General features: G+C 36.6%; 1 protein-coding gene across 1 annotated transcript; it reads left to right on the top strand.

Moving 5' to 3' along the window:
- Positions 1–919: 919 nt before the first annotated feature.
- LOC109990304 (sodium- and chloride-dependent GABA transporter 2) lies at positions 920–23,438 on the top strand. Its single transcript, XM_029278992.2, has 16 exons — positions 920–998; positions 2,255–2,345; positions 2,668–2,852; positions 3,317–3,451; positions 5,414–5,554; positions 5,997–6,084; positions 9,239–9,371; positions 10,268–10,402; positions 10,584–10,687; positions 11,679–11,803; positions 13,624–13,736; positions 13,837–13,974; positions 14,188–14,290; positions 17,529–17,629; positions 19,402–19,572; positions 20,217–23,438. Exons 2-16 carry the CDS (start codon positions 2,338–2,340, stop codon positions 20,364–20,366), a joined length of 1,830 nt encoding a protein of 609 aa, XP_029134825.1. The 5' UTR covers positions 920–998; positions 2,255–2,337; the 3' UTR covers positions 20,367–23,438.
- Positions 23,439–23,807: the final 369 nt, after the last annotated feature.

Below are 23,807 nucleotides of genomic sequence, written 5' to 3'. Positions count from 1 at the left end.
CCTGGGCTATGGTCATGACGGGATGTCTTATGGGACATACAATTCTGGAACTGAGAGCTTGTGTTGCACATCAAGAACTTGAGGCTGAAAATGCACAGCAGTAACTTGGGTTATGGGCTGAGAGCCAGCAGTGGTGACTGACTTTGGGTCAAAGAGTTCATCTGAGTATTGACCACACTGGGTGACTAGGATACAGAGAGTTTTTTAGAAGGCCTAAATGACAAGTTTGGATTCACAAAGTTTTGGTCCAGAAAAGGCAGAAACAGCAAACTTGGATCTCAGTTTATGCTGTCACAAAGTTTAAAAAGAAGTAGGATCTTGGGGAAAAGAATCAAGCAGACAGCCAACTGAGAAACTAGAATCGAAGCGGACTGTGAAATCGACTAGGTCAGAGGAACAGTGGCTGGCTGGGCCACAGGAATAGGAGCCAGCTGGGCAGCCAACTGGGCTGTAGGAAAGGGGGTCAGCCCCAACAGAAACAGGATCAGGAATGGACCCCAAAGATACAAGACCTGGAACAGGCCAGAAAGGAACCAGATCAGAGACTGGCAAGAGTGGAAAAGGATTGGAAACTGGCCAGACAGCAGTAGGATCCAGGATGGACTATACAGAAACAGGATCCAGGCTGGCCAGGGAGAGGCAGACAAGAACCAGGAGGACAGAGACAGAACTTACAACAAGGCTGGCTGGGCAGAGGCCAACAGGGTCAGCAAAGGGTTATCATTCCAAGTGAAAGTGCTGGAAAGTCTTGCATCAAGGTAAAGAACAATCTGGTCATGTGTGTCTGAAAAGGAGAATCTTTTTTTACACTGGATTGCTTACTGGTGAGGAAAGGTGAGCAGAGTTGTGGTTGAGCGCTTTTGGTTTAAACCAGTATTTCTGGTTGGACCTTAGTGTTACTGGAGAGCCCCTATTGACATGTTCAGGCTTGGGTTTTCACTCTTACGGTCTTTTACAGTGAAGAAGCTGTTTGTTCCACGGTGTTATCATCAGATTTGGTGAGTATTGTTCATTTTCTCAATTTATCCAGGTGAAAATACCCATTTTTCTTAAGATGTACATTTTTTCATGCTCTGTTGGTGATAAATATTTTTTATGTACTGTACATAGAAGTGCTTACATTATAGTACAATAACTTTTTGTTGAACGCTTTAATGCACTTTGTACTGTTTACAACTTACATTTCATTTGTTCATTTTTTGTTCTTAGCTGTTGTGTTATTACACTGAGACAAATAAAAAAATCTGATTTTGATTTTCACTGATTATGATACACAATGGCCACAGGCATAGAAAAAAAACAGGGAGTAATTAATGACCATAACTAAAATTGCTACTTTCCAGTCCTCCTTTTCCCCTTTCAAAAAAACAAACAAAGACAAAGACAAGACAAAAAACTTCAGATTTCAGAATTAAAAAATGTGCCTTTTGCCCTATCAGATATTTCTTATAATACTATGAATGAATGCCTCACTACTGGAACACTGAAAATATTTCAAAGCACATTCGAGACTCCACAACAGAGGCTATTTAAAAACTAAGGTAAGATAAATTGTATTGCTGCCACAGTGGTAAATCTAACTGGCATGGTATCAGGAGAAGTACAGTAAAATCAATATATAAAACAAAAAGAGGGAAGTCAGGAAACATAAAAAATAAAAATAACTTATTGATTTACAGAAGATGTGGTACACCTTTAGTAAACTATTACTAAAAAAATATCAGCGATGATAACATACAATGAAAAGTGTATGAATGAATAGAGCTTCAGGGGCACACAATAATGCATCTACCTTTTTTAGAGTATAAAGATGTAACACTCTAGAGGTTATCACAAACAGAATAACAAGTGCAAGTCATTACATTATGAGGAAACTTGCAAGTGACAATTGGCATCACTACTTCCCACATTATCTTTTTTCCAAGATTTACAACTTAAGCTGCAAAATCCCTATGGGCAGATGACTGGAGCCTGTTTCCAGCCACTGACAAAAAAGGGACGGCTCAGCTGATTTGGTTTAGTTAGGGTTAGGGTTAGTTATGAGGGCTAATCTCAATGACTAAAGCTGCCCTGTCTCAGTGGAAAAATACAAAAGGGAAGTGATAGTATACCTTGGATCGTTGCCAACTCTTGGTCAACTCTGACGACATGGTGTGCACACCAAACTGACCAATAATTAGGTCGTAAAGGAACCAAAGGAAACCGTAGCTACTTTGTCTCTCACTCTGGATCTGCCCATGACATGTTTGTGTAGAGATCCTGCTGTATGCCCAGCTGAAAGGAATACTGATCAGTTTGTTGTTGCTGGGAGCAACTCTTGGGGGAGGGGGCTTTGTGATGGCGGGGTAAGTACCTCAGTATGTCTCTGTTTTACACTTGGCTGCTTAATGCATCATTATGAATCTAAAATATGCTCTGAAAAAGTGCAGCTTTCTGACAAACTCCTGCCACTGAAAACTTTCCATTCCTGATAATCCTGCAGCTTAAACAAATAAACAAAGCTTATGAGAAATGCCAAATAATCAGCTGAGTAGTTGTGTCTAATAGCTCAGAGCAGCAAAGGTTTGACAGTTCTTGTCCTATTAAAGTGGGGGTGGTGAAGGGATATTACAGGTCAGATTTCTTTGCATTGGTTGACATTCTGCTGCTGTTCTCCAACATGTCAAGGGAATTCCTGAAAGGGAACAGCCTCGAGACCCCTGGTCAAGAAAATAGTCTGGCTAAAAAGACTCAGCTGTTGGATCGTGGCCAATGGGCAAACAAGTTGGAGTTCTTGCTGGCTGTTGCAGGAACCCTGGTTGGGCTTGGAAACCTCTGGAGGTTCCCCTATTTGTGCTACAAAAATGGGGGAGGTAAGCAGGAATTGCATAAAAATCAGTTAACGCTTTTCTATGTTCTCTACTCAACAAAGACAAAACAACTGAGCTGAATCATAGTGTTATGTAAACAAATGTTGAAAAGTACCCTTGGCTCATTCATAAAATCAGATAATAAGGATGTTGCTCAGGAATGGCTTAAAGCAGCTGTTTGTTATGAAAGACACTGTTCTCTTTGTGTATTGAAAACTAATGCTTGCATCAAGTCATTTTATGTCAAAATCTCTTACATTTATGAAAGTTATACAAGTTCTAATAAGGTTTAATACAGAAGTTGTCATGCAAAGACAAAGCTAAAAGAGCCTTGAGAAAGTAAAGTTTTTGGCTGTGTACCACCTTTTTTTTGTTTATAGTCAAATTAAAGTCAGTGGTATAGAAACAAACAGAACGATTGTGTAATTGTTTTCCCAGGCTTCTCACTCTCATTATGTCTCTCTCAGGCGCATTTCTGGTTCCATACGTCTTGTTCCTTCTTTCTTGTGGTATCCCAATGTTCCTCCTGGAGACGGCCATGGGACAGTTCACATCTCAAGGGTGCATTACATGCTGGAGGCACTTCTGCCCCCTTTTTGAAGGTCAGTTTTTTAAACAGAACTGAATCATTTTTTTATTTTTATTTTTAGATGTGTGTTTTATGAAGCAGATCTGAAAGACAGAAATAGAGCTCTTTCCCTGAAACTTTGGAATGTTTTGGAAATGCTCCCTGAGGTTTAATTAAATTAAATTAAATGATCTAGCTTATTGTTATGAGTACAATGTAGGATATTTATTCCATTCAATACGGGTACATACTGTACATAGATACGGAAATACAGTTACAATTATATTTTCAACATTTTACATAAAAAAAAGTTTAAATAGTAGGGAATTAGTAATGTCATGAAGCAGCAGTCATGTACAGTATATTCCATAGCCAAATTTATTCTTACTTGTTTTTTTGTGAATGGAAGTGGTGTACTTTTTTTTTCTTTTCTTCTTTTTCTTTTTAATCTTCCTGTTTCCAGACTGAGACATCGTAAAATTGACTTTACATAGTTTGACTTTAACAAATAACACAAGAGTAAAAGTAGAGGTTGCAGAAGCACAAAGGGAGAGCTGTTCAACAGCATTTAAATCAATGAGAATCAATGTTAATATTAAAGGTAAGGCTGGCATCAGTACAACTTTCTTATATCAACATATCCTTCCCTATCCCATTGGTCCACAAACATCCTCAAAAGCAGCTCAAACATCCTCAAAAGCAGCTCCCAAATACAGAATTGTATTTTTTAGGAATGTAAATATTTCACTTAAACAGCTGGGCGTTGTGGCTATCAAACATTATTTAAACAGGTATAAATAGTGAAGAGACTATTTTCATCAGTGTAATGCACATTCAGTTCTCCAGTGAATGATTACAGCAGCAAGACTTTACGTGAAACTGACATAAAGGCTTTATATGCAATTTTTTTGATCCAGTAGATGAGAACCAGCATGAAACCAAAACAACTTGCGCTGCATTGTTGTGTCAGCATGCTAATGCTAGCGATCTTTATTATGCTCATATCTTCACACTGCATGTAAATTTACCCGAAATGAGCGTGATCTAGAAACACAGTTAAGCAGTGAGTACAGTATGCTATTCTTCTTTTCCCTAGTCCCTCAATTAAAAAACTTTTATTGGCGAGGGGATGAGTCAGCCGGCGAAAGCATCACAGACAGTGGGACTCTGGTGTCACACCCATTGTAGACAGTCATTTTCAGAGGATATACTTGATTTCTATTACATTTTAGTGTGAAAAATTGCATATAAAGCCTTTAAAATAAACTTCATTATATATCCGAGTGATTATGTCCTGGTGGTGAACACAGTGATTTGGACTCAGAACAGCTGCAGTCAAATCTCTTGTAGCTCAAGATGAGCAAAAATCCTGCAAATTGGCCCTTTCAGGACAACCGTGTTCATGTGCCCTGCGCAACCAAAAGCCAACATTTACATATTTGATTTCCCTTAAGGATGACTTTATGATACCATCTCAAGTGCCTATATCTTACTGAATTTTGACCCTTTCAGAAAATGAAGTTTGAAGTAATAACATTTTAGGCATCACAATTTATTTCTTGGGATAAATCATGAAAAGAAAAAAAAAGACAAGAAAAAAAAGAATAGAGTTAGGAGTTTGTGTAACTCATGCATGCACCAAAACCTATTTCCTGCACAGACTTTGTCTTATAAGCGTAAATAAAGTTAATACATTTTTACTGCCATACAAATAGGGAAACTAATTCTGTGCCATATGAAGACATACGGCACAGAGACAACATTTACATGGTTTGAGATTTAATTTTACAATCTAACATCAACCAACAGCTGCATCTGCTAGTATACCTTTGTCTCCAACTGTGCTTACATCATGACACTAACCAAAATCTAATGGACACAGCCAGAACTTCAAAAATAACAAACCTTCTTCAAAAGATGTGATGTGTCCTACATGATAAATTGTGCCCACCACTGTCAAATGTATACATTTACCAACCCTTGTGTGTCTCCTCAGGGATTGGTTATGCTACCCAGGTTGTGATTGCCTACGCTGCGGTATCATACATCGTCATCCAGGCATGGGCTTTCTTCTACCTCTTCTCATCCTTCAGGGCTGAGGTTCCATGGGCCAGTTGCAGGAACCCCTGGAACACAGGTAAACATGCATACAGATGCAGAAATCAGACCAGTGTGCCGATCTGTTAATCATCAAATTATTTTGATATTTGGAGTACTAGTGAAGCACAACGCACATGGATTTGAACAGCCACAGATATGCTGGATATGATCAGAAATTCCCTAGCTTTTTGATTAGATGGATCAAATCACGAGAACCACAACAGCCCTGTTGTGGCCTTGCTTTTGATTTTTTTTATTGCTCATACAGGATTCAAACGTCATCTTCTGTTTTTAGTTATACTGATAAACCAGACAAATTTTACACACAGGAAAAGCAGGGAGTCATTCACAGCTCATATCTGTATAAGAAAGTTTTTTTTAATTTTTTAAGAGTAAATAGAATTAGATTTGTTTTGTGTGATGAAATAGTTACCTACACTTTAATTAGTTAAATACCATTCTACTGTTTCTTTCCTCAGAAACTTGTGTTGAATTTGATAGAAGAAACGTATCGTCTAACTGGACAGCAGCTGCAAACGCAACAACGCCTGCGACAGAATTCTGGGAGTAAGTGTAATTCACACCTGTCTTACTTTTCAGAAGATATCACATTTCTTCTGAAGGCTATACAGTTTCAGAGTACCCTGTTGTTTTGTTTGTGGTTATCTTTTTCCTTTGGTATCGTCAGTTCAAATGTCGACCCACTTATTGAAAATATAACTGTTGAAATTTTAACCTTTCTAGTGGCAGGATGAATTATTTATTGGTAATCCCTTAAGCTTTCCTCTTGCTCCTCAAACAGGTCAAATTCTTTTTTTTTATCAACTAATTTGGATTAAAACTAAATACTTGTTAAATCTCTAAGAACTTTTGAGCACTTTAAGGTAATGAAACATGAATTATCATGTTCATGCATGAACTCATGCATGAACAAAACATGAATTCATTCATGTATTCATGATGAACTATCAGTACAGCACAAGTATTAACAGTATCTCATGTCTGACTTCATACATTAATCAATGCATTAACTGAAGTGTCAAAGAACATGACTAGTGAGTTAGAAATTATGTTCTTGATGTCTATAAAGGTTAGTCTGCAGTTAATGGGACAAGACAAAAACTGACCAATCTTCTGACTGTAATTAGATACTCAAGTTTGTAGTCGGATAGGCCCACTCTAATGTGTCGTCAGATATTCCAGTTTGTAGTTGGATACTACAGTTTATACTGCAGTTTGTAGTTGGATACTCAAGTTTGTAGTCTTGATTTTGACAGCCAGCTTTTATAGGGCTCAACAGTGTAGTTCCGGAAGTAAAAATCCCATTCATTTTCTTCATAGCGGATTTGATTATTAGCCATAATGTCACAACCATCCAAGGTAGACTAACCACAAGCTACCCATGTATAGAACGATGGTATATGCTCCTGTAGGAGACACCAGTTTGTTTGATACAACCTCCTTTTAGGAAAAACAAGATTTATTCACAATATCGGGGCAAAGCTACACTACCCACAATGTTTACCCAGAGTGTTTCTGATTGGTTGAGCTTGCTGTTACCATGGCAGTGTTTCCCGCCCCCAACAGATATGTTTTGCTAGAAGGCTAGCTAGTTAGTTAACTAACACGAAATGTACTAATGACCTTGTCATGCGGCAGTGAATGTAGTTCATATTTTCCACAACACAAACAACAAGATAGTACAACACTTGCATTAACAGTATAAACACTATAACAATGACAAAAGTTACTTTTTTTACGATATCATTCACAATGGATTGTGGGATAGGTAGTTCCTTGAAAAATTATGTTCACGTTCTTGTACCTTTGCCTTATTTCCAGTTTTTTAATGCCTTTTTGGTGCCGAATTAAATGTACAATAGCCACGAGTATTGGGGTAGCTGGCTGTCTTGGTTCCAGGTGCCAATCTCTTGACCAGGATTTAGTCCTAACTTTAAGGGGAGACTCTCAGAAAATGTTATGATTGATATCGAGATTTTTTTTCAGAATTTCATCACCAGGAGCAGCTCTTTGTACTAAGAAGTAGAGAATCATCTGAGAGAGCTCCTGGCTTTAAAAAGTAGTAAGGAGTCAAGGAAACTCTTATCTAGGTGAGAAGGCCTAGTTGACCCCTGTTGCTAGGTATAGCACATTCTTTCAAAAGCTGTGACTGATTAATACAGCTCCTGGGGCTGTAATCACAAAGGTTCCTTAGTAGTTGCTCCATAGTGACAGTAATATTAGAAAATTCTTAGAATGATGACATGTTTTTAAATATATAAAAAGTTATAGTCTCTGATAAGTGATATTATGTTTCCCTACAAAATAATTGAAAGTCAAAAATGATGATCTAGTCTGGAGTTATATTTTTCAAATATATGATACCCCGAATAGAGATAAAGGATGGCTTTAATTGAGATGTTAGAAAGATAATTGATAGATAAGGGACAATTGCTTTATACATCTTGACTGGTTGGGATTTCACAATCATACCACCAATAATTGTATGTTATTGTAAGTAATGCTGAAGTAATCATGATTACAACACTTGGAATTCAGCAGACTGGTCAGTTTTTAGTCTTGTTACTTTCACGGCAAACCTATGAAGACATCAAAAACATCAATAATGACTCATGATGACTGAAATGCCTTAGTTAATGCAATAATGAATGTATGAAGTCAGGTATGAGACACTGTTAACAAATGTGTATTACAGATAGTTCATCATGAATATATGAATGAATTCACACATTAATTCATGCATGAACATGACAATTCAAGCACCCTTACCATAAAGCTGAACTTTTTCATCTGCTGCAGCCTTACTATGTATGTGTTATTTTGGTGCTAATTAGTTCATGTTAGCAAGCCAACACACAGAAGTAGGGCACATAATGTGTTTGTTGTATGTTAGCATTCTGTCTTTCTGTTATAAAATAAAGCTGCTATATTGGATGTAAACTAGTTGTTATCTGCCAAGAATACTGTCAACTTTTCTTTTACTGAGTGAAACGTAAAAAAAAAAAAAAAAAATAGACCAAAAAGAGAACCTCTTTCAATTCTGTCAACTGCATTTTAATCCTATGTATTTGGTTCCTAACATTCACACAATGGGCAGCTAAGACACACATACAGGATTTGAAAATGGTCACTCGTTTCTTTGGCAGAGTAATGGTCAATTGTTTAAATAGATACCATAAAGAACATGTAGTACACTTTAGTTCAGGCAATAAAAACATGTTTAGACCCTTTTTTATGATGTGTTAAAGAACTCAGTGAAGGAAGAGAATTTCTTTCCACCAGACATTTGGCCAGATTGTTTTTGAACATAGTGTTAGTGTGTTGTGTTACTTGCTGCCAGCTTCAGAGACACAAATGACTCATCCATCGTTTTTCCATGTCAAATGACTCATCCATCGTTTTTCCATGTCAAATGACTCATCCATCGTTTTTCCATGTCACATGCTAAGCCAAAAATATTCACTTGTGGTAAAAAGCAACTCTTAAGTCTTGAGATTTTTCTTAATTACTCATTTCCATCTAAAATTAAAAATAAACTAGTTGAGGGACAAAAAAAGAGCTTAATGTCACAATGTGATCACTTTTATTCAATATTGTCTTAAAACATTATTAGTTTTAGTTTGAAAATGAGTAGTTGCTTAGTAGGTCCCAGTGATTTTGTGTCCAGATAGTTTTGGTATTATAATGTTTTTGTTTACAGGAGGCGAGTTCTGGGTATATCCGGAGGGATTGAGGAGGTCGGTAGTCTAAGGTGGGAGTTGGCTTTGTGTCTCTTACTGGCATGGGTCCTGTGCTACTTCTGTGTTTGGAAAGGAGTGAGATCCACTGGAAAGGTAATAATCTTTATTTGGAAGATCACAATAGATTAGATAATCTATGTGGGTGTTTGTGTGCTTCTGCTATAGCTTTGAAAGATTCATTAAATCAAACATTTTACCATTGGCTTATGAATGCAGAATCCTTAAGTGAAGTAGGAGGATAGGATAGGATAGGATAGGATAATACTTTGTTGATCCCAGAGGGGAAATTTGGGCGTTGCAGCAGCACAGATAAGAAAGCTCAAAATACACATTAAACAGAATAGATAAGATAAATAAAAATAAAAATGAAGTACAAGAATTAGTAACAACCAATCGAATTTGAGCTTGCTTATTGTTGCATGCATGAAAAAATACAAGAAGCAAGACCGTAACGGTTAAAATGTATATACATGCCCCTCTATGGTAGTCAGACAACAAGCTTAAAGCTTATCTTAAAAGATAATGAGGAAAAAACAACAGGGCATTTATTAAAAAAGAAATCCTATATTTTGTAAACACAGAAAAAGCAGTGAGAAACTGAAATTAAGCTGATAATAATGGAGTACGGTAATCACTGATATTCTGCAGAAAACACAAGCAATTCCTTATTGAGCTGTAGTCCATCCAAAGACTATAAATAAGGACTTAACTGTCCTTTAATTTCTTACACTATAAATCATAAGTCATAGTAAAAAGTGTAGTTATTTATCTCAGCTGCTAAGGTTTGACAGGCTAAGGTGTTTCATGTTTGATGTTGTATTTCTGAAGGAGCTGCATGTCAATGAAGTAATATTTTACAATGACTCTTTATTAACTCCCCCCCACCTATCTTATATAGCTGCTCTAGTGCAGCTACTTGTCAAATTCTAGAAATTACATTCGAGTAGTAACAGTAAAAGCAGAAACTTGTGTTTGTCTTTTGTTAACAGGTGGTTTACTTTACAGCCACTTTCCCCTATGTAATGCTTATTGTTCTATTGGCCCGTGGACTCACTTTACCAGGAGCCATGGACGGATTAGCCTTCTACCTGTATCCTGACCCGACAAGGTTGGTGGACCCTCAAGTAAGTGATCGTTTCAAACATTCAATTTGAATATAAAGACAGTCTGCTAGCTCAAATGCCTTCTTCTGTAAGCTCAAATAGTGTAAAAGGATGTTATAATATACTGTATATTTGAGCAACAGTCTACACTATTATCATAGTGTAAGTTGTAAAGGTTTGCTAATATTTGGCATCTGCTTAGGTTTGGATGGATGCAGGTGCACAAGTTCTTTTCTCTTTTGGGATTTGTCAGGGGAGTTTGACAGCTCTTGGCAGTTACAATCAGTATAACAATGATTGTTACAAGTAAGTGTTCTCTGCTCTGTTTTTGAATATTGCATCATTAAAACACATGTAGCCTGGGAGTCTAATATTTTTCCTAATCCTCACATTTCAGAAACTGAAACCAACAATGTTTGGCATATGAGCTTGAAAAAAGACTGAGATATACTGTCAAATAACTAGGATGACAGCCTTTCATTGAAATACATTTGTGCTAAAAAAAAAATAGAAGAAGTACTGACAGTTTCTGTGTGATTATGATATAAACACTATTTTTATGAAAACCAGACTAAAATGACTAAAAGCCAAGTACTAAATCATTAAGTAAAACGTAGGAGCCTTAGGTTGCTCTTAAAGATGCAGAATAATTATTAAAGTCACTTTAAAATTACAACGCTTTGTGTAGAAATGATGATAGCATCTTTCCATTATTTTACTGGTCTTATTAGTTGTACAAATAAAATCCTACTGTAAACCGTAAACTGATGCACTTGATGCACGATTTGTAGATTGCTAAGAGTGTAGTGTTGTTTTTAATACAGTAACTCAGAACCACTTAGTTTAGACTTTTTAAAGAGACTCGTGCATAGGATCTTGGTCTCATCATCGTCTTGTTTTTTGAGAAGAGTTCACAATAATTGGACTTGAGGGTGAAATAAGGGAGATTATGCAATGCCTTGTCAATCACAAGTATACACAGCCTTAGGGTACTCTGCTGTTTTTCTCTGTATACTCTAAATTGGTCCATACCTACCAAAGTAAATCTTGTGCTTTCTTGAAGAAAACACTTGGAACTAGTGAGTGCGATCATCAGATCATTGTTGAATTAGTGAATCAACTAAGAAGAATCAACAAGTGGAGTTGCCCCCTGCTACCAGGCACAAAGAGTGCAGGCTTTTAGTACTTAATTCGTGCGGTCAAAGATAATCCATTGTAAAAACATTTGACATTACTTCTTGTAAGGTATCATCTACATATTTAACAGAAACTTTTTTCTTCTTCCTTGTTCCCACAGGGACACATTTGTTCTGTGTTTGGTGAATGGCGGGTCAAGTTTTGTAGCAGGGATTGCTATCTTCTCGGTTTTGGGTTTTATGTCCTATGAACAAGGACTGCCAATATCTGAAGTGGCTGCTTCTGGTAAGACACACATGATAATTACATGTAATAGACAGAGTTGAAAGTTAAGCTGTTTATATGTGCTTTAATTACAGGAGTGTCTGGCCCTGTATGATTTAAACTTTCCTTTTCTTTATGAATTGTTATAGGCTGATTCAACTTTTTTTGTAGTTTTCATTGGCAAAGCTGTAGGTAGCAGGCCTTCCAGGTACCAGGTATTCTTTTAAAAAATGGTGTCATGCAAACTAAGCCAATATAACAACAGAAAAACCTGTGTGTATTTATGAAGGTCTCTTTTACTTTGGATTGGGATACATGCAGTCATAGAAAAACAGGAAAAACTCCAATTGACTATCTCTTAACCAATTAAAATACCTTTATTTTATGGCATGGTCGTCTAGACCTAAAGCTTAGGTAATACTTAAAGTTTAAATTAAAACAAGCATTAACCTGGTTTTGCTATTGCTTTTGAATGGAAAGCAATGTCAAATCTAATCTATCCTTAAAATGGATTAGTGGTGATTCTCTTTTTTATTAAAAAAAGAAAATATATATTTTGCTTTTGCAGTTTTACAAAGAGTGAATACATAATACATGCCTATATGTAAAAAATAAAGACATTTGGCAGCCAAGCCAAACAGGAATTTGTGATTTGAGAGACGGGACAGGACGAACCAGACACGCAGGACACACAGGACACACAGACGGGGCAAAAGTCAGATAGATGAATAGGATGGAATCCAGGAAAGAATGAAGGGGTCATGCTGATTGAGCAATCTAGAAGTACTGCATATTATGGTTTGCTTTAGTTTTAGTAACAAACAAGAAAAGAAACAATGTTTATAAATAATAGAACAAAATAAAAATGAATAAATTGAAAAAATGAGCAGTAAAAGACAAGTGGTGATTCTCTGAAAGTGTTCTTTATATCGTTTACATAACTAAAACATTCAGCCATCCTTGGACAATTTGTTTTCTTAGTTCAAGCCATACTTGAAGTCACACTCACATCTCCTAGATTAAAATTATCTCAGAAAACACTTGAGTGACAATACCATCCATGAAGGGTTGTCAAACCCCAAACCACTAATCCTACTGTTTATATATAAGATGAATTGAGTTTTCAAACCTGGCCTTAGTGCATCCTTTTGATTGGAAACAAACAGTGAGGTTTAAGGTATCCTGAAGGTAACAGTGTCTTTCGTGATTGCATGTATAATTTCACCAAGTTTGGATGATTACAAGCACTCTGCTATGAACCTTTATCCAACTGACTGAAGGCTTTATTTTTTCCTCAACACTCAAAATCTCAGAAATGGCACAAATATTGGTTACCCTCACATTAATACCATTCATGATTTATTCAAACTAAGTACATTTTCAGTGTTTTTGCCATCAGTTGGAAATGTAAGTGTCAACCCTGTTAAAGGTTTGTTCCACCAACAGATGGAAAAGTTTCCCACACACCCCAAAACCACACCTGAAACTACAAACAACAATGCCAGTACAGACAACTCCTATGAGAGGAGCCTTTGTTTGCCCACAAAACCATACGTGCAAAGCTTCAGCTGTACAGTCAATCTGATCCAGATTTAACCTCTTCCTAACTTTGAACACAAACAGGTCTGTAACTTTCTGTAACTGTGTCAGTTATGGGAACATTACTCGTTCTTGTGCTTATTTTTTATTTCCGATTATAATCTCTAGCCCAAATAAAAAATAGACTTTGTTATAATGACTCATAATGAAGTTGGTGAAAACATGTGCCGATGCTCATGATAAGATATATTGAACACTATGCACAATAATCTAAAATGTTAAATTGATGTTTTCAAATACAGGACCTGGCTTGGCTTTTATCGCCTATCCACGTGCAGTAGCTATGATGCCATTTCCTCAGTTATGGGCCATATGTTTCTTCATCATGGTCATCTTGCTGGGTGCAGATACACAGGTGTGATGGAAACATGTACTTTTGAATCCTCAGTTTAGTGTTATTATCAATGATAGATTAATAATATTTGTGTTAACTCTTTGTTCTGTGTCTCTGGCAGTTTGTGAGTTTGGAGTGCCTGATGACCTCAGTGACAGACATGTTTCCCACTGTGTTTCGAAGAGCCTATCGTCGAGAACTGCTGCTGCTCTTTCTCTGTTCTGTTTGCTTCTTTCTCGGCCTCCTTCTTGTCACAGAGGTGAGAACTTGGTCTCTTTAATAACTTTTCATTTCTGTGCTCTGTTCAAAAAGGCCAGACCTTACTAATTTTTTTTTTTTATTGATTTACCATTTGCACTGGACATGTAGTCACCTGCAGGCTTTTCATTAAGAAAAATGTAATTTTCACAAATGTGTATGTCTTTTTTGGTGTTTTATTTTCATTAACAACCAGTCCTCTATTATCCTGCAGGGAGGCCTGTACTTCCTTCAACTCTTTGACCATTATGTTTGCAGTGGAAACAATCTTCTACTTCTTTCAGTTTGTCAGTCAGTAGCGATTGGATGGATTTATGGTGAGTCACATGGCTGTCCTTGCTTGAAATAATCAATATTATACTCATTAATTAATGTTTTCTTGCTGCTAAACTATTACAAGTTGTTGGACTTATCTTTCATTCGTGCTTACAATCTGTAGACAAGAGGTTGCATTCTTGGGAACGGCCAAAATAGCGACTTGAAGTGGCATACACCAGACTATCAGGATTTAGCTGCATCGCACTTTACTTTTGCTTCAAACTCTGATATAATTTGTTGCTCATTAAAGTCAACACAATTCATCAGAGGCAGCATACGTATCTAGGGGTTGTAGCTAATGTTTGGCCAAACTATGATCATGACATGAAAGGAAACGAAACACTCACAGTAGAGGTTCAGTTTGGGGACCAAAATTACTTGGTTAGGTTGAGGAAAAGATCATGGTATAGGTATAAATTAAATATGTAGGCCTATGACATTGATGTCAGAATACAGACCCAGCTGACCAAGTAGATCTTAGTTTCTAGATATAACTTAGTCCATATTCTAATATTTTTAATTACCATTACATTTTATTAATTCCAGTAAAAAGTCATGATGGTCAATTTAAGAATTTGTCTTATCTGGGGCACTGGTGGCACAGTGATTAGTGCGCGCGCCCCCCCATGTATGGAGGCTGTAGTCTTCCAAGCGGGCAGCCCGGGTTCGATTCCCGCCTGTGGCACCTTTCCCGCATGTCGTTCCCTACTCTCTCTCCCTGATTTCCGACTCTATGCACTGTCCTATCTCTACATTAAAGGCAGAAAAAGACAAAAAATAAAGTTACAAAGGGGCAGAAGTCAGTGTGTGTCTACACAAAATCAATCATTACAAACATGTAAAAAGTAGTCTCTGTTTGAAGCAAGGTGTGAGGTTGTGTGATTTTCTTTTCTTTTGGGGATTATGGCAACAACAAAAAAGACAAACAAAGTTGTGGTTTTGCTTATCCATACAATAAATGACAGCCCCATGTAAGTTAACAAGAACTGAGATCAGGCATAAAACACTCTGTGATGCATGAAGCCAGAAGTCACAAAGTGTTGGGTAGCAATTCATTGTTGATTTATGCAAACTCTATTTGAAAGCTAAATTGTTCAACACCTGCAGGGATGTTAAAGAGACATTCGTCCCTCTCATAAATGCCACATTCTTTTTCCTGAAAACTGCCTTGTATATTTTGCTTCTTTTTTTTTTTAAATCAGCCCTAAGGCTGTACAAAAACAATAAAGTCACATTTTAAGGTAAAATCTGTTAATACATTGGCAATTCAAAGAAATTGATACATAAACCTTGAGGCTTTTCAAGGTTTGGTTCATGTTTTTTTTTTGCGAAAAACCAAAGTAAAGTCACTAAATAAATGACTAAAAAACATTTTATTTAGTGGTTGGTCATGCTGTTAGCCTCAAGTATGGTCAAACCACTGATCTTAGAAGAAGATAGGCTTGCACACTTGCTCAAATGCCACAAAGAGTTTTAATTCATCACAACGTTTCGACCAGAGGTCTTCTTCAAGTGATCATTTCTGGAACAAAGGAGGGGGGGCATACCCATATACTGTATATATACATTTCAACACCAATAGGCTGACTGGCACTATGATGACAGGTTTGGTCAAAAAATCTAAATGTCCCGAGGTGAAACACATCTATAACGATCATCTTTAGCTTCAAGAAAAGTACAAGTTGGAGCACTGGTGGCACAGTGGTTGGTGCGCGCACCCCATGTGAGGAGGCTGTATCCACTGTCTTAGCCCAAAAATAAATATTTAAAGAAAAGTACAAGTTAAACATATAAAAGCAACATATATTGTCATACACTTATTTACCATGCCATTACCTTCAATAAAAAATAAAAAATAAATTAAAAGTGCATAAGTATATCATTACAAATGAATGTGTAATTTTTTTAAATAGTTTTTAGGCTGTTGTATTATTTTGTGTTACTAGTTTTTGAATAGGTTTGTTAGTATGTGTATGGCTGTCGCTACGTTATATACCTAACTAACCACCTTAAAGAACAGTGGGGGGTCCCCAGTCTCCCTTGTTTTGGGGGTCATGAGCTGAAAAGTTTGGGAGCCTGTGCTCTATAGCATCTAGTTTTGTTCTCTCCGTCATTTATTTTTAAGCTTTTAGCTTGATTGACATTTAATCCTCTTCAGAAGGGGAGTTTGGTCTTTTTGGGACTTGTTATTGAGTTTGAATGAAAACAAAAGATTTGAGAGAGTTCTATACATTTATAAAAACGCTGCCCCTATTGTATATCAAGAGGGATTCAAACGGGGCCTCAGAGAGGTGTAGGGTACGGTGAGAAAAATGTACACACGGTACTTTTTAATCCCAATTAAAAACCCAATGAATTCCTGTTTGTTTGCATACTTAGAATTTATATCCCAGTTTGAGTATACTCAGATTAGCAAGGCTAATATTTATGCTACTTGTTTTTAAACATTTCTTTGGCCTTTTTAAGATGTCATTTGTTTTCTTGGTATATAAAGTGTCTTGATCTCAGTTTTTATGTGTGAACTTGAAAGTGTTAGTGAATAAATCCAGTGATATGGTTGAGGGCAGTCTTGTTTAAAAGTATGCATGCTATAGCACTTTAAAACATTTATAATGTAAAAGAAACTGTTCATAATGACGTAAACAGCGTGCCACCGGAGAATGTTGAGAGTAATTCCACACCATTATGTTATGTTTAGTTGATGTCTTTGTTTGCGAAACAGTTATGGCCTCTACAAATTTAGATGAAAGATTGTCGACAATCTGCATCAATAAGTGTAAACTTAATGACTGACGCTTATTGTGGTATTGATTTGACACTTATGACTTGATTGACTATCAGTACTGTGATTATTTAGCAGAAAATAGTGTCAACCACATGTTGACACTTTAAGGCTTTGCCCAGTCATTAAATGTAAAACCAGGTTTGTTTTAAAGCACTTTTCAGATCAGTATTGTATAACTGTTATAGTTTAACCTAATTCTATGTGGCCGTGCAGCTTAGCAGAACATTTGTATGCCTTTGTATATGCTAAGATCCTGTCTTTATATTGTATACTAGACGTTGATGAACTCACATTGAACATTTGGATCATGATAAACAAATACATATTTAATAAAAACAGAAATTAAAGAGGGTTTTTTTTTTTAAACAAACTGACATATTTACCAAGTAAGATTTAAAGATGACTGAAACACCTTCTAAGTATAAATCTGGATGTTCATTTTTGATTAACAGGAGCAGATCAGCTCTACGACAACATTGAAGACATGATAGGTTATCGTCCATGGCCACTCATGAAGTATTGCTGGCTTTACATCACCCCCACTGTTTGTCTGGTGAGTAAGTTAGTTTCTTTTCATCTCCACAAATAGACCTATGTGGTGAAAGACAGTACACAAGTCAGTGTCTGTGAGCTGTGTAATAAACAAATCAAAATGTCCTCTATTTCCATCACTGTCTCTCTATAACAGTGTATTGTTAGTGGTGATAGGTGAGGGATAAGGGAGTGAAAGAGCTGAAGATTTGACGAAAAAAAAAGTGATGTACATATGGACAGTGGTTTTTTGTTACAGAGAGTACAAAAACAGGTCTATTTTACAGATAAAATATCTCCTACTGGGAGATGATGCAGGGACTGTAGAACTTAGGGAATCATATAGCCACCAATGTTTTTATGGTTTATTATGAAGAGTACAAAAGACATAGTGTGTGCTGACATTAAACAGAACTAACATGGCCTTTTTCTACACCTTTTCCATTCATTCTTCCCCCTGCCTACCACTTGTTCATACTTCAAATAGACTCTGACCCCAAAAACAAGGCTATGAGGAATGAGATTGGTATCTTCAAAATGACTGATAAATATACTTTAAGACCAAAGGAAATCAAGGCTCATTATAAATTTAGAAGATGATGAAACAGCAATAAACCATTAATGAAACTACAAACCAGCTTTAACTTTTCAAACTAATCTTAAGTGTTCTCAGTTCAGGCAGCCATCCAAACAAGAAATGCCAACGCTGTTCTTGTGAACAAAGCCCGCTTGTTACATTGGATATGCAAGACTTGAAACATTAACATACACTTAGCCTTAAGTATGTATGTACCAGGACAAAGTATGTGCTGCCCTAATAGCCTCTCCTCCTCTGGGAAGGCTACACGGAACAAGGTTAGGCCATTATGCACTGAGGACATTGCCTTTAATCATCAATGATATAATCCATATAAGTCTTGCTTCATATAGCCAAGAATGAGGCAGTGTTGTGCAAACATCTCTCTGAGGTGAAATCTCTAAGCCCATTGGCTTTTGGCATTTGACCCCAATAAAGCCTCCACAGGTGATTGCAACACTTTTGAGGGTTACGGTAAAACCAGCGGTATAAGGGATGAAAAAAAACAAACTTTTAGCTGTGACTGAACATGCATTCTTTTATTTCTTTCAGTCCGACTAGCATCTTGAGAAGCCAGAATGGAGTTGTAGCTATAGGATCGGATTAAGTGGTGCACTCACTCCAACTGTTAACCTGTCAACAGCCAAAGCCAGCAGAAATACTAGAAACAATACAACTCGGATACTACTCCAGGACATTTTCCCATTTCAAAATCCTGTCAGTTGTGTCAGATACTGCAAATCGGACAAATAGAGATCTCCTGAATCTGACTTTTCATTTGATCTGCAGTCAAAGTGTATCTTTGTGAAACTGTCCCCAGGCCTCTGTGTAAGCCAGTCAAGCTTTCTCACATGACTCAGAAAATATGTACGTATTTCTTAATCACTTTACATGAAGGAATTGTCAAGTTGAAAGAGGGGAGTGCCTTCCCCAATTTATTTTTGTAATGCTTAATATTTGCTGCAAATTTAAAACAAGCCTTGTCTGAAATAAGTCGTTTTACTGTGCAATACATACACTCTCATACCCAGAGTTCACAAGAGTTTCCACACAAGGTTTTCAGAATAATTTTGTTTATATAGGTTGAATTATATTTGACCAGTAAAATATTCATAATGTATGCGTGTGTTAAGGTTATGTTGTACACTTTGAACTTTGTCTAACTGAGACCTCACTGATTTTTACAAAAACGCTTATCTTTTTTTTCTTCCTATTAGGGTACCTTCATCTTTTCAATTGTGAAATACAAACCTCTCAAGTTCAACAAAACCTACGTCTACCCGACTTGGGCTTATGCTTTGGGCTGGTCTCTTGGACTGTTCTGTGTTCTACTGGTTCCACTGTGGATGATCTTTAAGATAACTCAGATGAAAGGGACGGTGGGGCAGGTATGTACTCAGAACAGGAAGTATCAGAGGAATATTGTTTGACACCTGATTTGTAGCTAAATTGAATAGTCGATGGATGAAAAAAAAAAAAGCCAGATGTCTTAAATGTGTTTATTGTCATCGTTCAGTGGCTAAATCAACCCAAATGCACGACTCAGTTCAGTAGCAGCGGTCTTTTAACACATCTCTCCACAGTGCATTAATAACACTATTTCCAACAGCCAAAATGTATTATTAGAATAAACTGGGGGTTTGTATCTGTTAACATGTCAAAAATGGAAAGTCAGGGAATAATGTATGATATTCATATTGAGGGTAAATAAATATATTTAAATTCATCCATTTGTTCATTCATCCAAGATGTTTGTTGACCTCATGGTGGAGTTTAAATACAAGTCCTGGGACGCAGGGATCAGTGCTCCTTCCTGTTTTATTCAGCTACTTCCTTCCTTTTCATATAAAATATTGAAAGTGTTATTCATTGACAGCTCACATAGGAAGAAACCCTAAAGGAGCAAACCAATGTTTCTGTTGTTTGTCATTCTTTTTTTTTCTTTTTTTTTTTAAATGTATTCCTTAATTATATGTAGGGAAAACTACACTGCACCTCAATATTTTGACTTATGTGGACCCTCTTCCTACAGAACCTCAGGCAACTTTGTCGCCCTGAAAACAAGACACACAGCACAGCAAAGCAACCTGAGCAGTACCCTTTGAACCCGGAGAACACACTTGGTCCTGCTGCCAATGAATACAAGGCAAATGGGGGAGCTGAGATGGAGATGCAAATGTGAGATACTTTGATAATGTCTTAAATGTTACGCTTGTACCTTAAACTTAACAAGTTTTACAAGCTACATAATGATAAGCAATATATTTAGAAGACTTCCAGGTCCAGTAGTTTACCATATCAAGTCTGCGTCCAAGACAATAAGCAGTGAGTCTTGTCTTATGGTTGAATGTCTCTGCTCTTCAGCTACATAGAACACATACCGTATTGGAGCTTATGAAGTTTTGAATTTACAGTTAAAGCAAATTTTTAATGTTTATGGTTAAGATGATTCATGTGTCCATGTTTCAGTGTGCCCCCTTCATAGCCTCATTTATTCACCATAGGTAAAGAATAAAATATCTCTGCATGCTTACGATGGACCTAAAAGCAATGAAAGTTGTGATGATGTAGCATTGTTAAGTATGTCAATGTAAGTTGCAGTATTTGATGACAGAGATTTTAGCTAGAGGTTGTGAAATACAGTTACTGACAAGGGCAAACAAGCTGCTGAGCCTCTGCAGATTTTCAGAGGGAGAAACAGGCTTCAAGTTCAGAAACAATGCAAATTCTTACATTCATGCAACAATCCCCCCCAAAAAATAGGACAACAGGAATGCGCCAAAATTACTTAAAGCTACAATAATAACAATTTGGTTCGGTGCTCTTTGGCGCCCACCATAAGTATCTGAGTGCAACGGCACCGTCATAAGTCACACATAGGGCACTACTCCTTTCCTTTAGACAATGTGCATTTGTTTACACATATACTGCGTGAAGCCGGCAAAGACTTTGCGAGAAGTTAAAACAACATTGGAAAGGTTCAGAAATATTACCAGATTTTGCGCAATTGTGTCTCTGGAAGTGTCTGCAGCCCGCTGGTTTCAAACTGTTTTTAAGCTACATGTGGAGTATGTGTACATGTATTCAACTGTTGTGGCTAAATGGCTACATTGGAGAGATTAACTCATTATGCTAGTGGAGATAAGTTTGTAAGCCTCCAGACTTTAAAGCTAACTTGAAGATTGACAGGAAAGAGACAACTCTTTGGCATAAGATGGGCTTTTTTGTATGCAAACCTGAGGCATAACTCCTGGTAGAGCTGCTCAACACGACACCGGCAAAGAAACTGCCTAAATGTAACGTTGAAATCTGTTATGAATTATATCTGCAGGGATGTACACTCTGCTTCTTGCTTGATGCTCGTGACAAAATTCTTAAAAAATTCCTAGAATCATGAAAAAGTTTTTAAGAATCTGCCCTCAAGCCTCTTAGCCCTCAAAATAGCTCATAAGGTGTCAAGCTAAGTTAGGAGCTCTCTGATTTGATCTGTTGTGATTGGAGGCAGCACCACACACGTGTTTGTCCACCTTCAGTACAAAAACACTAGATGGCATACTATTAGCAAGGGGGAAACTGAAATTCACAGAGCAGAGAATTCAATCTTTAGCAGATGCAATGTGGACAGCCAGCGTGCGATCATGCGCGACGCCACATATAACGCTCGCGTGCTGTGACCTGGATGTGACACGGTGTGAGAGGATTCTCAGAATGTTTGTGAATACAGGCCATGAAAATTTGTCAACTGTCAACGAAATGCACTGACTTTTAGACACTCCCTTTCTCTGACAATGAAAAAATGAAACTGATCATTTAGACATCAACAGCAGCGGATACATAATCAATTTATACATACATTTTCGGGTTCTGTTAGCAATTTGTGTTATATATTTTGTAATACAGAAAAGTTCATTTGATTCTGTATTTTCTTTATTATATTCAAATCCTACAAATGTATTTCAAAACAGTGGGAAGCATAAGTCAGAGTGTGCTACAACGGTAGGCTAAATATTGCTTTGTTTAGTTGATCTTTGCAAAAGAGAAACAAGCACTCCGGACAAAGTCTTATTTCCTGTTTTTTGCAGATGGAGCTCTAAAGCCACATATCTTACCTTTAGGCCAACTAGAAAAACATTCAGCAGTTAAAATCATTTATCTTTAAATTGTTTCAAATTATCTGTAATAGGATAGATGTTTTCTTCTTTTTTTCAAAAGAAGCTGCTTAAAACTGAGTAAAATGGAAAATTTAATGCAGACAACAAATGTACTATTTTCAATTGAGAACTTCTTTTTCATCTTATAAAGAATATTTTATAATTGCATTTATTTTATTTTTTTAAAACATTGACTTAGTGACCCTTGAGCATAATTGAACAATTTTGCCTACAACTTGGCTCTGGCAGTTTGGGAAGCCCTTCTTTCTTTATGCCGCTGACTTTCTACACAGAGGTTGGATTAAATATGTTTAAGCCTATTTCTTTTTCTGTTCTGTGTTAAAGTTTTAAATTTTGTCCAGCATATTTATTCCACTTTATTAGGCGTTAATGTGTTCATTTCAATCTAACAGATTTTGATGCTAAGCTACCAATTGCATACCCACAACTGGATATTTGTTTTTGTTTTTCTTATACAGTATTTTCACTGATGTTCAGACAGTCACATTAAATACAATTTTCTTTAACATTCCAAATGATAGCAATGTTCAACCTTTGTACTGCTTAATGTCCAGTATACTTAAGCTTTTGAGTTATTTTCCCTTGAAAGTTGCCCTTTCAAGCCTCATTCTCTTCTTCTCAGGAGCAAAGACTGCTGAGGCACATGGGTAATGTAGTACTTACAGCATTGAACTGGCATAAAACAATCTCATGATTAAGTTGAACTACTTACAACCAATAGCCTAAGCCCTTTAATTTGACCAATGAGGAAGTTACTATATTTTCTGACATATGATGTATTATGCAAAGTCTCAAATGTTTTGACTACATTGAAGCTGATGTATGAAACATGTCATGTTTAGGTTCTGATTTTTTATCGTTCTTCTAGTTTCACTGTTTGTCTTTGACAGCATGCATGAGTTACTTTTATTGAGTTATCTTTGGATATAACATTTGATGCTGTTGACACCACAGGCCAATCACAGAGATGCACTTTTTCAGGCTACTTAATGTAGACTTTGTATAAGCAATGCAAAACTTGTATTTTTCTTAAATTGTATCCATGCTACGAGAGATCAATAAAATTTTGTGTCATATTTTGATGATTTTGAATGAACTTGAACTTTGTACCAGTTTGCTTTATATTTTAACTCTTATCTTCATTGTGTTTGTCACAACTGATAGAAGGTTTCTTTACAGGATTTAGTCCTAATAAATAACAAATTATTTATTGAAGCACTTGTCTGGGGTGAATATATTAAACTGTAGTTCTTCTATGATACTAAATTTTACTCTTCAAGACATAAGAGAGAAACATTATAGTATCAGCAGCTATTACAGTTATTCAAAGTGTGAAAATGAAACTATGATTCAGATTAAAGATTCAATTTATTGTCAGCTTGCATGGGAGTGAAATGCTGTTCTCATCAAATCGTGTGACTGATCACAAAACCTCTTCCAGCACTGGTCAT

The sequence above is a fragment of the Labrus bergylta genome, chromosome 5, assembly GCF_963930695.1.
Source record: "Labrus bergylta chromosome 5, fLabBer1.1, whole genome shotgun sequence".
Taxonomy (NCBI): Eukaryota; Metazoa; Chordata; class Actinopteri; order Labriformes; family Labridae; genus Labrus; species Labrus bergylta.
Note: the sequence above shows the minus strand (reverse complement) of the source record. Positions and strands in the feature narration are given on the sequence as shown.